The sequence below is a fragment of the Salmo salar genome, chromosome 01 (genome assembly GCF_965601325.2).
Source record: "Salmo salar chromosome 01, fSalSal1, whole genome shotgun sequence".
NCBI classification, from domain to species: domain Eukaryota; kingdom Metazoa; phylum Chordata; class Actinopteri; order Salmoniformes; family Salmonidae; genus Salmo; species Salmo salar.
The window spans coordinates 169,255,738-169,269,351 of NC_138291.1; the positions used below are offsets into that span (position 1 = coordinate 169,255,738).

Here is a 13,614-nt window from a genome sequence, read left to right on the forward strand (position 1 = left end):
AGTGTTTGATGAAGGCATTGTCTGTATAGTTTTTTTGGCCTTTTACCCCCAAACATTGTCCCAGCCATATCCTCCAAGAATTACGTCCTCCACAATAGTATGGGGCTTGCCTGTCCTAGCCACTCGATAGCTCACCATATAAGACGCTTCTAGCCCCTTCTTATTAATGGTATCTGTTGCTTTTGTACATGTCTTACTACTCGAAAGTCGTCTTTATTCTCGCTCCAAAAACACCTGTGGCTTATTTTTTTCAAATTGTCATGTTTAGTTTCTAAATGTCTGCGCAAGAGTGAAGGTTTCCTACGAGAGAGTAACAGTTAATGTGATTGGATGTTAATTATTTGACTAGGCTACCTGTATTTGACATTGTGTTGTTATTTAACTGAACACTAGATGGTTTAACTTTATTTTTGGCAGTGAAACGAGGGTACACAGGCAAGAAAAAAAATTACAAAAATCACCCAAATGTATAGCCCCGTTGGAAAATATAAATGTCCTGTTTGAAAATGGGAAGAAAAAAAAAAACACTACCCCAGTTTGGGAATACCTGGCTTACATGACCTTGGTGACTCACGACCTTGGTCTCCCAGTGACACAGTTGAGTGAGGATGACACCCAATACCAGGAGTCTACTTCTCCACAGCAGTATCACCTCTCCTCTCCATTTCCACCTGGGGTTTGTGTGTGTGTTGAGTATGGTGTGCCCTGTGTGAGTGTGTGTTTATGCACCCTGTGTGTATGTGTGTGTGTATTTAGGAGTTTGTATTTGTATTTATTATGGATACCCATTAGCTGCTGCCAAAGCGGCAGCTACTCTTCCTGGGGTCCAACAAAATTAAGGCAGTTTATACAATTTTAAAAACATTACAATACATTCACAACACACTGTGTGCCCTCAAGCCCCTACTCCACCACTACCACATATCTACAGTACTAAAGCCATGTTTATGTGTGTATATAGTGCGTATGTTATCGTGTGTGTGTGTATGCATGCGTCTGTGTTGCTTCACAGTCCCCGCTGTTCAATAAGGTGTTTTTTAATCTAATTTTACTGCTTGCATCAGTTACTTGATGTGGAATAGAGTTCCATGTAGTCATGGATCTATGTAGTACTGTGTGCCTCCCATAGTCTGTGCTGGACTTGGGGACTGTGAAGAGACCTCGTGGCATGTCTTGTGGGGTATGCATGGGTGTCCGAGCTGTGTGCCAGTAGTTTAGACAGACAGCTCGATGCATTCAACATGCAATACCGCTCATAAATACAAGTAGTGATGAAGTCAATCTCTCCTCCACTTTGAGCCAAGAGAGATTGACATGCATATTATTAATATTAGCTCTGTGTACATCCAATTGCAATTTTCTTAAGTCCTTTTATGTGGCACCTGACCACACGACTGAACAGTTGTCAATTTGCAACAAAACTAGGGCCTGTAGGACGTGTCTTGTTGATAGTGTTGTTAAGAAGGCAGAGCATCGCTTTATTACGGACAGACTTTCCCCCAACTTAGCTACTACTGTATCAATATGTTTTGACCATGACAATCTAGGGTTACTCCAAGCAGTTTAGTCATCTCAACTTGCTCAATTTCCACATTATTCATTATAAGTTTTAGTTGAGGTTTAGGGTTTAATGAGTGATTTGTTCCTAATACAATGCTTTTAGTTTTAGAAATATTTAGAGTGAACTCCTTGCCACCCACTCTGAAATTAACTGCAGCTCTTTTTAAGTGTTGCAGTCATTTCAGTCGCTGTAGTAGCTGACGTGTATAGTGTTGAGTCATCCGCATACATAGACACTCTGGCTTTACTCAAAGTCAGTGGCATGTCGTTAGTAAAAATTGAAAAAGCAAAGGGGCCTAAACAGCTACCCTGGGGAATTCCTGATTCTAACTGGATTATATTTGATAGACTTCCATTAAACAACACCCTCTGTGTTCTGTTAGACAAGTAACTCTTTATCCACATTTTAGCAGGGGGTGTAAAGCCATAACACATACGTTTTTCCAGCAGCAGACTATGATCGATAATGTCAAAAACTGCACTGAAGTCTAACAAAACAGCCCCCACAATTGTATCATCAATTTCTCTCAGCCAATCAGTCATTTATGTTAGTGCTGTGCTTGTTGAGTGCCCTTCCCTATAAGCGCGCTTAAAGTCTGTTGTCAATTTGTTTACTGTGAAATAGCATTGTATCTGGTCCCCCCAAAAAATCCAGAAGTTTACTAAGGGTTGGTAACAGGCTGATTGATCGGCTATTTGAGCCAGTAAAAGGTGGCTTACCATTCTTGGGTAGCGGAATGACCTACACTTTCTAGTAGGCTTAAATTGAAGATGTGGCAAATAGGAGTGGCAATATTGTCTGTTATTATCCTCACTAATTTTCCATCCAGATTGTCAGACCCCGGTGGCTTGTCAATGTTGATAGACAAGAATCATTTTGTCAACTCTTCCACACTGACTTCACAGAATTCAAAAGTACAATTCTTGTCTTTCATAATTTGGTCTGATGTACTTGGATGTGTAGTGTCAGCGTTTGTTGCTGGCATGTCATCCCTAAGTTTGCTCATCTTGCCAATGAAAAGAATCATTAAAGTAGTTGGCAATATCAGTGGGCTTTGTGATGAATGAGCCATCTGATTCAATGAACGATGGAGCCGAGTTGGCTTTTCCCCCCAAGATTTCATTTAAGGTGCCCGTAGCTTTTTACTATCATTCTTTATATAATTGATCTTTATTTCATAGTATAGTTCATTTTTATTGAGTTTAGTCACTCTATTTCTTAATTTGCAGTACGTTTTCCAATCAGTTGGGCTGCCAGACTTATTTGCCATACCTTTTGCCTCATCCCTCTCAACCTTACAATTGTTCAATTCCTCAACAATCCAATGGGATTTAACAGTTTTTACAGTCATGTTCTTAATGGGTGCGTGCTTATTAGTAACTGGAATAAGCAATTTCATAAATGTGTCAAGTGTTGCTTCTGGTTGCTCCTCATTGTGTGATGTATTGTTGTCTCTACCTTCTTGCCCTTTGTGCTGTTGTCTGTGCCCAATAATGTTTGTACCATGTTTTGTGCTACTACCATGTGTTGCTACCATGTTGTTGTTATGTTGCTACCATGCTGTGTTGTCATGTGCTGCTGCCTTGCTATGTTGTTGTCTTAGGTGTCTCTTTATGTAGTGTTGTCTCTCTTGTTGTGATGTGTGTTTTGTCTTATATTTATATTGCATTTATTTATTTATTTTAATCCCAGGCCCTGTCCTTGCAGAAGGCCTTTTGGTAGGGCGTCATTGTAAATAACAATTTGTTCTTAACTGACTTGCCTGGTTAAATTAAGGTTAAATAAAATTACACACCACAGACCAGAAAATATTATTTACATCAACATATGAATCACCACAAACGTGCTTTGCCTGTGTGTGTGTGTGTGTGTGTGTGTGTGTGTGTGTGTGTGTGTGTGTGTGTGTGTGTGTTTCTGTATATTACCTGTGGATCTCCTGGCGGCTGTATTGCAGTGTGTCCTGGAGGTGCGTGTGTTCCAGGATGCTCCTGTCCAGGCGGTCCTGAAGACGTGCGTGTTCCTGTCTCAGGACCTCACACTCCTTCCTGCTCTGCTCCAGCTTGGCCGTCCGTCTGGCCAGCGCCTCACGCAGCTTCTCGTTCTCCTTCTGCTTGTCTGGAGAGATCATAATAATATTTAAATATAACATTAATAGGATAGACAACAAAATGGGCTATTATTCTCCCTCTGCTATATTGGGGACATTTTGTGGCTCAGTTGGTAAGAGCATGAGGCTAGCAATGCCCAGGTTGTGGGATCAATCAATTCAGGAATCACAAACACACTAGTATGTGGGGAAAGCAGCTACTCGTTAGTGGTACCTCTGGAGCCCAGGTTGAGCTGCTCCTTCAGGGCCTGGTTCTGTCCCCAGAGGAACCGCAGCTCGCTGGTCAGCTGGCCCTGCTCCTCCGTACCGTGGATGAAGATGTTGGTGGCTGCTAAGTTCATCATTGAGGAGGAAGTCAAACACAATATGCTCTGTGTGAGTATCCATCTCAGCCAGTCAGTGTGACTATGCAAATATGAACATAGAGAGAGCGAGGTAGAGGTGTGTGTACCTGGGTCTCTCTCCACCTCGCCCAGTCTTCTCTCCAGCTGTTCTCTGAGCCGGTCGTTGTTGTAGATGGTCTCCTCCAGACGCTGTCTCAGGGCTCTGATCTCCAACAGGTGCTCTGCTAACAGGTCTGACAACAATGTCAGTCAAAATACACACACGTTTTTCTAACCTTGTGAGGACAAGTGTCACTAACACATACAGATCCAATGAACATACCATTAGAAACAACTACAGGCCTATAATCCCCACTCAGACATGACGATCACCACCCACTCCTGGCTCTGTACCTGGGTTCATGCTGCGTAGCTGGGTAGGATCCTGCTGTGAGGCTGGGTGTCCCTCTCCCCTCTGGTCCTCCCTGTTCTGTGGTGACCCCCCAGCCAGTCCCTGGCTCTGCCCCAGCCCCTCTCCCTGGGTGTGTAGTGGCGTGGAGATCCCCTGGACCAGGATAGAGCGGTGGAGGTCCAGCTCGCTGCGCAGCGTAGCGTTAAGCTCCTCGCTGCTCCTCAGCTGCTCCACCAGGCGCCCATTCTCTCTCTGCAGGCCCTGGAGCTGCCTGGCTCTCCCTTTATGTCCAGAAACTACCCCAGGGACAGACACACCCCCATCCTTAGCCACGCCCCCAGTCTGCTGGGCTGTAGACTCTGGAGCCGACGTTGAGCCCCCATTGGACTCTTTCATTGCTGAATGGATGAAGTATAGGATTAGAGGAAATTTGAACAAGTTATTTACAACATTTTTCTTTGTGCGACGTAGCCTAAATATTTCTCAAACAAAATCCTAGAGAGAAAAACTATAATCTCAGTCCACACAATATCCCTATGTACCCATGCATTCATCTTTGGTAGCATCAAGTGCCATTTTCCACCAGCCTCGAATTATGTCATTTGGTTCCATTTTCTCCTCCTTTACATCCATGGTATCAGAGTTGGCCTCGCTACCTACAGACTGGCTTAATGACAGCTCTGATGGTTAGCCTTGCTACCTACAGACTGGCTTAATGACAGCTCTGATGGTTAGCCTTGCTACCTATACTGACTGGCTGAATGACAGCTCTGATGGTTAGCCTAGCCCCTTCAAACTAATACTATAGAATGCTCCCCGTTAGCTTAGACTCCATGCACAACAAACTTGTCGCTAAGTTAGCCTAGCCTATGAACACTTCGCCCAACACTCAGGAAGGAGCCCTATGAGTAAAAAACTGCAACACGCTAGCATCTGCAGTGCCGCAGGACTAAGCTAAAAGAGAGTTCTTCTTCAGTAGCCCTCCTCTCACCTGTCCTCCCACAACACATCATCTATCTTTGTAATAGCCCTCTTTGTCCACACTCAAAGCGAAACACAATTTGAAGATTAAACCAGATAGATGGTACTACTAAATAATGCAGGTCTAAGTGGAGAGAGGGGAGGGGATGGAGGGAGAGGAGGGGGGAGAAAACAGTAATGGGTGTAATCGGACACCCGTACTGCCCTTGGCTGGCCCTCTTCGTCCTTTCGAGATCCCTGACTGGTCCACAATGGGCCTGAGTGGAAAATAAGTACCATTAGACTGACTGGGATTCAAAGGCAATCTCAACGCCACGGACCCAGCTGGGCCCCCAGAGGGGAACAATATCCATATTTAATGGAGAGCTAAAAGTTAATCTGGCACCAGCCCAGAATAGCTTAACTCTGCACTAGAGGTCGACCGATTAATTTGGGCCGATTTCAAGTTTTCATAACAATCGGAAATCGGTATATTTGGCCGTTTTTTTTTTACACCTTTATTTAACTAGGCAAGTCAGTTAACAACACATTCTTATTTTCAATGACGGCCTAGGAACGGTGGGTTAACCTGTTTGGGATAGGGGGCAGTATTTTCACGGCCGGATAAAAAACGTACCCGATTTAATCTGGTTACTACTCCTGCCCAGAAACTAGAATATGCATATAATTAGTAGATTTGGATAGAAAACACTAAAGTTTCTAAAACTGTTTGAATGGTGTCTGTGAGTATAACAGAACTCATATGGCAGGCCAAAACCTGAGAAGATTCCATACAGGAAGTGCCCTGTCTGACAATTTATTGTCCTTCTGTAGCATCTCTATCGAAAATACAGCATCTGTGCTGTAACGTGACATTTTCTAAGGCTTCTATTGGCTCTCAGAAGGTGCCAGAAAGTGTAATGGGGTGTCTCCAGTCTCTGGGCGAAAAACAGCAGGAGAATTTGTGAGTGGTCAGGCTGGGAAAAGTGACACTGGAGATGCGCGTCCACGAGACTACTCCATTTTTTTCTTTCAGCCTTTGAATGAATACAACGTCGCCCGGTTGGAATATTATCGCTATTTTACGAGAAAAATAGCATAAAAATTGATTTTAAACAGCGTTTGACATGCTTCGAAGTACGGTAATGGAATATTTCGATTTTTTTTTGTCACGAAATGCGCTCACGCGTCACCCTTCGGATAGTGACCTCAACGCACGAACAAAACGGACCTATTTCAATATAACTATGGATTATTTGGAACCAAAACAACATTTGTTGTTGAAGTAGAAGTCCTGGGAGTGCATTCTGACGAAGAACAGCAAAGGTAATCCAATTGTTTTTATAGTAATTCTGAGTTTAGTGAGCACCAAACTTGGTAGGTGTCAAATTAGCTAGCCTGTGATGGCCGAGCTATCTACTCAGAATATTGCAAAATGTGCTTTCGCCGAAAAGCTATTTTAAAATCTGACACCGCGATTGCATAAAGGAGTTCTGTATCTATAATTCTTAAAATAATTATGTTTTTTGTGAACGTTTATCATGAGTAATTTAGTAAATTCACCGGAAGTTTGCAACGCCAGGGTTGTGGGTTCGATTCCCACGGGGGGCCAGTACAAAAAAATGCATGAAATGAAATGTATGCATTCATTACTGTAAGTCGCTCTGGATAAGAGCGTCTGCTAAATGACTAAAATGTCTAAAAAAAAAATGTCTATGCTTGCTTTGAAAATGGCTGTGTGATTATTTTTGGCAGGGTACTCTCCTGACATAATCTAATGTTTTGCTTTCGCTGTAAAGCCTTTTTGAAATCGGACAATGTGGTTAGATTAACGAGAGTCTAGTCTTTAAAATGGTGTAAAATAGTCATATGTTTGAGAAATTTAAGTTATTGCATTTGAGGTATTTGTATTTCGCGCCACGCTCTACCATTGGATATTGGTGAGGTGTTCCGCTAGCGGAACGTCTGTCCCTAAAAGGTTAACTGCCTTGTTCAGGGGCAGAACGACAGATTTTTAACTTGTCAGCTCGGGGATTTAATCTTGCAACCTTACGGTTAACTAGTCTAACGCTCTAACCACCTGCTTTACATTGCACTCCACGGAGCCTGCCTGTTACGCGAATGCGGTAAGAAGCCAAGGTAAGTTGCTAGCTAGCATTAAACTTATCTTATAAAAAACTAATAATCAATCAATCATAATCACTAGTTAACTACACATGGTTGATGATATTACTAGTTTATCTAGCCTGTCCTGCGTTGCATATAATCGCGTAGGTACACGTTGCTCCAACCTTAAACATCAATGCCTTTCTTAAAATCAATACACAAGTATATATTTTTAAACCTGCATATTTATTTAATATTGCCTGCTAACATGAATTTCTTTTAACTAGGGAAAATGTGTCACTTCTCTTGCAATAGAGTCAGGGTATATGTAGCAGTTTCGGACGCCTGGCTCGTTGCAAACTGTGAAGACTATTTCTTCCTAACAAAGACAGCCTACTTCGCCAAAACGGGGGACAATTTAACAAAAGCGCATTTGCAAAAAAAAAGCACAATTGTTGCACGACTGTACCTAACCATAAACATCAATGCCTTTCTAAAAATCAACACACAGAAGTATATATTTTTAAACCTGCATATTTAGCTAAAAGAAATCCAGGTTAGCAGGCAATATTAACCAGGTGAAATTGTGTCACTTCTCTTGCGTTCATTGCACGCAGAGTCAGGGTATATGCAACAGTTTGGGCCGCCTGGCTCGTTGCGAACTAATTTGCCAGAATTTTACGTAATTATGACATAACATTGAAGGTTGTGCAACGTAACAGGAATATTTAGACTTAGGGATGCCACCCGTTAGATAAAATACGGAACGGTTCCGTATTTCACTGAAATAATAAACGTTTTGTTTTCGAGATGATAGGTCATTAATATGGTCGAATCTGGAAACTAAGGCTCGTATTTCTGTGTGTTTATTATATTATAATTAAGTCTATGATTTGATAGAGCAGTCTGACTGAGCGGTGGTAGGCAGCAGCAGGTTCGTAAGCATTCATTCAAACAGCACTTTCGTGCGTTTTGCCAGCAGCTCTTCGCAGTGCTTCAAGCATTGCGCCGTTTATGACTTCAAGCCTATCAACTCCCAAGATTAGGCTGGTGTAACCGATGTGAAATGGCTAGCTAGTTAGCAGGGTGCGCGCTAATAGCGTTTCAAACGTCACTCGCTCTGAGACTTGGAGTAGTTGTTCCCCTTGCTCTGCATGGGTAACCCTGCTTCGAGGGTGGCTGTTGTCGATGTGTTCCTGGTTTGAGCCCAGGTAGGAGCGAGGAGAGGGACAGAAGCTATATTGTTACACTGGCAATACTAAAGTACCTATAAGAACATCCAATAGTCAAAGGTATATGAGATACAAATCGTATAGAGAAATAGTCCTATAATTCCTATAATAACTACAACCTAAAACTTCTTACCTGGGAATATTGAAGACTCATGTTAAAAGGAACCACCAGCTTTCATATGTTCTCATGTTCTAAGCAAGGAACTTAAACGTTAGCTTTCTTACATGGCACATATTGCACTTTACTTTCTTCTCCAACACTTTGTTTTTGCATTATTTAAACCAAACTGAACATGTTTCATTATTTATTTGAGGCTAAATTGATTTTATTGAAGTATTATATTAAGTTAAAATAAGTGTTCATTCAGTATTGTTGTAATTGTCATTAATACAAATAAATAAATAAATAAATAAAAAACACAAAAACAGGTGATTAATCGGTATCGGCTTTTTTGGTCCTCCAATAATCGGTAGCGGCTTTTTGTGGGCCTCCAATAATCGGTATCGGCGTTGAAAAATCATCGTCGGTCGACCTCTACTCTGCACTACTCACATACCACACCTGGTTCGTATTCATTAGGCACCGAATGGAAGAAAACAATCTGAAACAGGGAGGGACTAGTTGGACTAGTAGTGCTCATTTTCATTTTCCATTGCAACAAAGTTGTTAAACGTTTTCCGTTGTGTAATGAATGCGACCCTGGCAAAAAACTTAGAGGAAGAAGGAGAGACTCGGGGACAGTGACCGGACCTGGGTGACATTCAAAGAGTGGCTTCTCTTTAGCATGGACCTTTCTCTGCTTCCCTGCACCCGATAGCAAGCCTGGGGACATCGGTTGAGCTCATTCTGAACAACTGACAACTCTTGACATTGTCCATTTCATACAACTTTGATGATGAACTGAAAACTGTCTGGGTTTTCAGCTACACGTGGCATAATACAACAGCATGAAGTTATTTTGTCTGTTCAGCATGTCATAACTAGTAGCTTGATGATCTCTTACCATGATAGTCCTGGTTGCCATGGAGTTTGCTGCAGGCTGGCAGGGTGGGGCTGTTGTGGTAGGAGGCTGTGGCCTGGTTAGAGACCCTGTCCGACAGGTCCGAGTCTGAGCTGTGGTGGCTGCTAGGAGTTTGGCCTCGCAGCTGAATCTGTAGACTCTGGACCAGACGGGTCTTCTCCTGTAACTCTTTAGACAGCCTGGGAGAGGAAATAAGAGAGAGCGGGCGAGAAAGAGAGCCAGAGCGGGGAAAGAGAGAGCCAGAGCGGGGAGAGAGAGAAAGGGAGAGTTAGAGCAGGTTATAAGGCCACAGGGGAGGCCTCTTCCAGACAGTCTGAAGTAGTCCGAAACAAAGTCCAAAATAGTGAAAAAACACTTAAAAATTACTGTCAGAAAGAGGGGGGTGAGTGCCTCAGAGAGAAGTGTTTCTTTCACATGACTGTAGATGTCTGTTGAGAGAACAGCAAACTCAGAAAAACACACACAGAGGACCCAAAACACAACATACCAAGAACGAAAAGCCTACTATCTAGAAAGGGTCTATTTTGACAGGTCTCGAAACATTCCAAAAGAAATAACCAGCTGAAGGAAGACATGTCGAAAGAGTCATAAGTCAAGAAGAGTTCACAGCAAACTCATGCTTCCAACCTCGCAGAATCCCTCTTGGTGACCGGCCACTCACAAATCTAGCTGCTCCCTGGCACACTCGGCCAAACTCTGGTTCTGTTGGACCAGGAAGCAGACCTGCTGCTGCAGCAGCTCTCTCTCGCCCTCTAGCTGCAGCCGCAAGTACTCTATCCCCTGCTTCAGCCTGGTAGCGGCGGGGCTGTCTGGCTGCTGTAGCTCCCTGTCACTTTCGCCCTCTAGCTGGGAGCGCAGGTACTGCAACTCCTGATGGAGCACGGTGTGGCTGTCCAGTAATAATGTTAAGAGACAATATTCCTCTAAATGTCGACAAAGTTGACACAACCACACAGTGTTGAGTAAGACAGCTGTAAGCCTATGGATGTCCGTGAAATGTGAGTGTTTTAAGCAGCTGAGGTAGAAGAAACGGACTCTCTTGGGGTGGCAGGTAGCCTAGTGGTTAGAGTGTTGAACTTGTAACCGAAAGGTTGCAAGATCGAATCCCCGAGCTGACAAGGTAAAAATCTGTCGTTCTGCCCCTGAACAAGGTAGTTAACCCACTGTTCCTAGGCTGTCATTGAAAATAAGAATTTGTTCATAACCGACTTGCCTAGTTAAATAAAGGTAAAAATGAACAGATACGTGACAGTCAGGGCTGTCTAAGCAGGTCACTAGAACTTGGTTGGCTGGAAAACATACATCTCACATAAAAAGGCTAAAAAGGATCCATTTGTGATGGAGGGTGTTTGTGTGGGAAGGGAGACACACACACACACACACACCTTTGCGCCAGCTCCAGTGCTGCCCCGTCCTCGTTATCCAGTTGAGCGTCTCCTAGAGACAGGGAGAGAGAGGGATGGTGAAAGGCTTGACTCTTTCAGTCGATCACACCTCACTCTTCTGTCTATTTCAGCCCCCTCTTTTCTCTCCTAACCTCTTCAGGTAGACTATGTGCTGTGTCCTTATGGTGATCTAAATAGTGTTGATTTACAAACAATGGGAGTAAAACAAGCTTATATCTTTGGTTCTGAAGCTCATGAGCCATTTATAAGTTAAATTCTTCAACAATCAATGGGTACATATAATTACATTTTTTTTTTAAATGTATGTATCACTAGCAATTGCAGATTGTTTATTTAACTAAACACAGCTGCTATTCAGAAGCCACCTTACACTTGACAACATTTTGGACAGTCTGTTAGGGCATATCATATTTTATGATATTTTATGATATACCAGTATTAATGCCGTGACCGGTTTGGGTTTTTACTTTACCTTCTATACCGGTATTTGAATGTTTGGTTTGTTAAACGTGATATGCCAAGTGTAATGTCCATTTTTATAGTTTCCTTGGCTACTGGAGTCATCTTGCTCCGCTCTTTCTCCGTGTGCCACTTTCCACACAGACCTAGCCACGCCCCCTTTCACACTTGCGTTCAGTCTGCATGGTCAATGTAGCACATGCAACAATGTTGATGATAACAATGCTGTTTTCACTTTGCTTCTTAATATAAATCCACTAGCGTTCTATAATGACACTATCAGTTTCTTTCTTACATCAGCAAACAGCTAGTTTGTCTTTTCTTAACAAGTGGACCTAAATCTTGTGAGATGCTAATTGTTAGCCGCTAATGCTAACAGCTAGCTAATAAATGTACTGAGTAAGAGCAAACGTAGCTAGCTAATACAGCCTGATAATATCAGTGATGGTGTAGACCTAAATCAGCATGTTGTTTGTGCAACAGTATCTTCTTAATCAAAGACGAATATGCAAAGCAAGAATATATTAGCTACATGAAGTAGCTAAGAGAGAACATGCACTGTAGCCAAAGCTTATAGGGTCCCCCTTAAAAATACTTTCAAGTACAACTTAAGTCGGGGTTTGTTGTATCTGTACTTTACTATTTTTGACAACTTTTACTTTACTACATTCCTAAAGAAAATACTGTACTTTACATGAATTGGAACATTTTCCCTGACACCAAAAAGTACTTGTTACATTTTGAATGCTTGAGCAGGACAGGAAAATGGTCCAATTCACGCACTTGTCAAGAGAACATCCCTGGTCATCTACTGTCTCTGATCTGGAGGACTCACTAAATAGAAATGCTTTGTTTGTAAATCATGTCTGAGTGTTGGAGTGTGCCCCTGGCTATCTGTAAATAAAATAAAAAAACAAGAAAATGGTGCCACCTGGTTTTCTTAATATAAGGAATTTGAAATTATTTATACTTTTACTTTTGATACTTAAGTACATTTTATCATTTACATTTACTTTTAATACTTAAGCATATTTAAAACCAAATACTTTGTCTTTTACTCAAGTAGTATTTTACTGGGTGACATTCACTTTTACTTGAGTCATTTTCTATTAACGTATCTTTACTTTTACTCAAGTACCGTAAAATATCGTCATAACGTAAACATTTCTTTTTTTAAATACCGTAATATAATATTCTCGTGCTTGCCAAGTGGTGAGAGGCCTGTATTCTCGTGCTTGCCAAGTGGTGAGAGGCCTGTATTCTCGTGCTTGCCAAGTGGTGAGAGGCCTGTATTCTCGTGCTTGCCAAGTGGTGAGAGGCCTGTGTGTGGGGTATCTGGTATTGGATGATGATGTGTGGTTTGGCTAGAACGTGTATTACACTACAAAAGTAGTGCAACTTTGATTTTTCATTTTAGGAAAACGAGACCCTCACAGATGTTCGCAATCCCAACATCGCATCTCTGCATTGGTGAGTAAGTTATGAAAGTATATACAATTTCAGAATAGGTTGGTGAATGGAGCATCTCAGAACAGTCTCAATAGACTACTTTCTGTAGAGGCCATGGGCTCTTTAACCTCTCTGGGAAATGGGGGCAGTATTGAGTAACTTGGATGAAAATCATGCCCAAAGTAAAATGCCTGCTACTCAGGCCCAAAAGCTAGAATATGCATATAATTAGTAGATTTGGATAGAAAACACTCTGAAGTTTATAAAACTGTTTGAATGATGTCTGTGAGTATAACAGAACTCATATGGCAGGCAAAAAGCTGAGAAGAAAATCCAACCAGGAAGTGGGAAATCTGAGGTTTGTAGTTTTTCAAGTGATTGCCTATTCAATATACAGTGTCTGTGGGGTCATATTGCACTTCCTAAGGTATCCACCAGATGTCAACAGTCTTTAGAATGTTGTTTCAGGCTTCTACTGTGAATGGGGAGAGAATAAGAGCTGATTGTATCAGGCGTCTGGAAAATTGGCATGAGCTCAATCATGCGCGCGGCCGTGAGAGCGAGCTGCCTTCCCTTT

The 13,614-nt window shown here is 42.2% G+C and overlaps 1 protein-coding gene across 7 annotated transcripts in view; it reads right to left on the minus strand.

Annotated features, from left to right (window-relative positions):
• The window catches only part of cdk5rap2 (CDK5 regulatory subunit associated protein 2), a 68,308-nt gene that overhangs the window by 12,056 nt on the left and 42,638 nt on the right, over window positions 1-13,614 (minus strand). For 6 of the 7 annotated variants that reach the window (XM_082956257.1, XM_014142136.3, XM_082956260.1 and 3 more), the window contains 6 exons: window positions 11,109-11,160; window positions 9,706-9,902; window positions 4,406-4,801; window positions 4,120-4,245; window positions 3,883-3,999; window positions 3,487-3,676 (listed from right to left, as the gene is read on the minus strand). In XM_082956257.1, the coding sequence (XP_082812383.1) occupies window positions 3,487-3,676; window positions 3,883-3,999; window positions 4,120-4,245; window positions 4,406-4,801; window positions 9,706-9,902; window positions 11,109-11,160 (1,078 nt within the window). The remainder of the gene's footprint in view (window positions 1-3,486; window positions 3,677-3,882; window positions 4,000-4,119; window positions 4,246-4,405; window positions 4,802-9,705; window positions 9,903-11,108; window positions 11,161-13,614) is intronic. The other variant, XM_082956256.1, reaches the window with a different exon arrangement.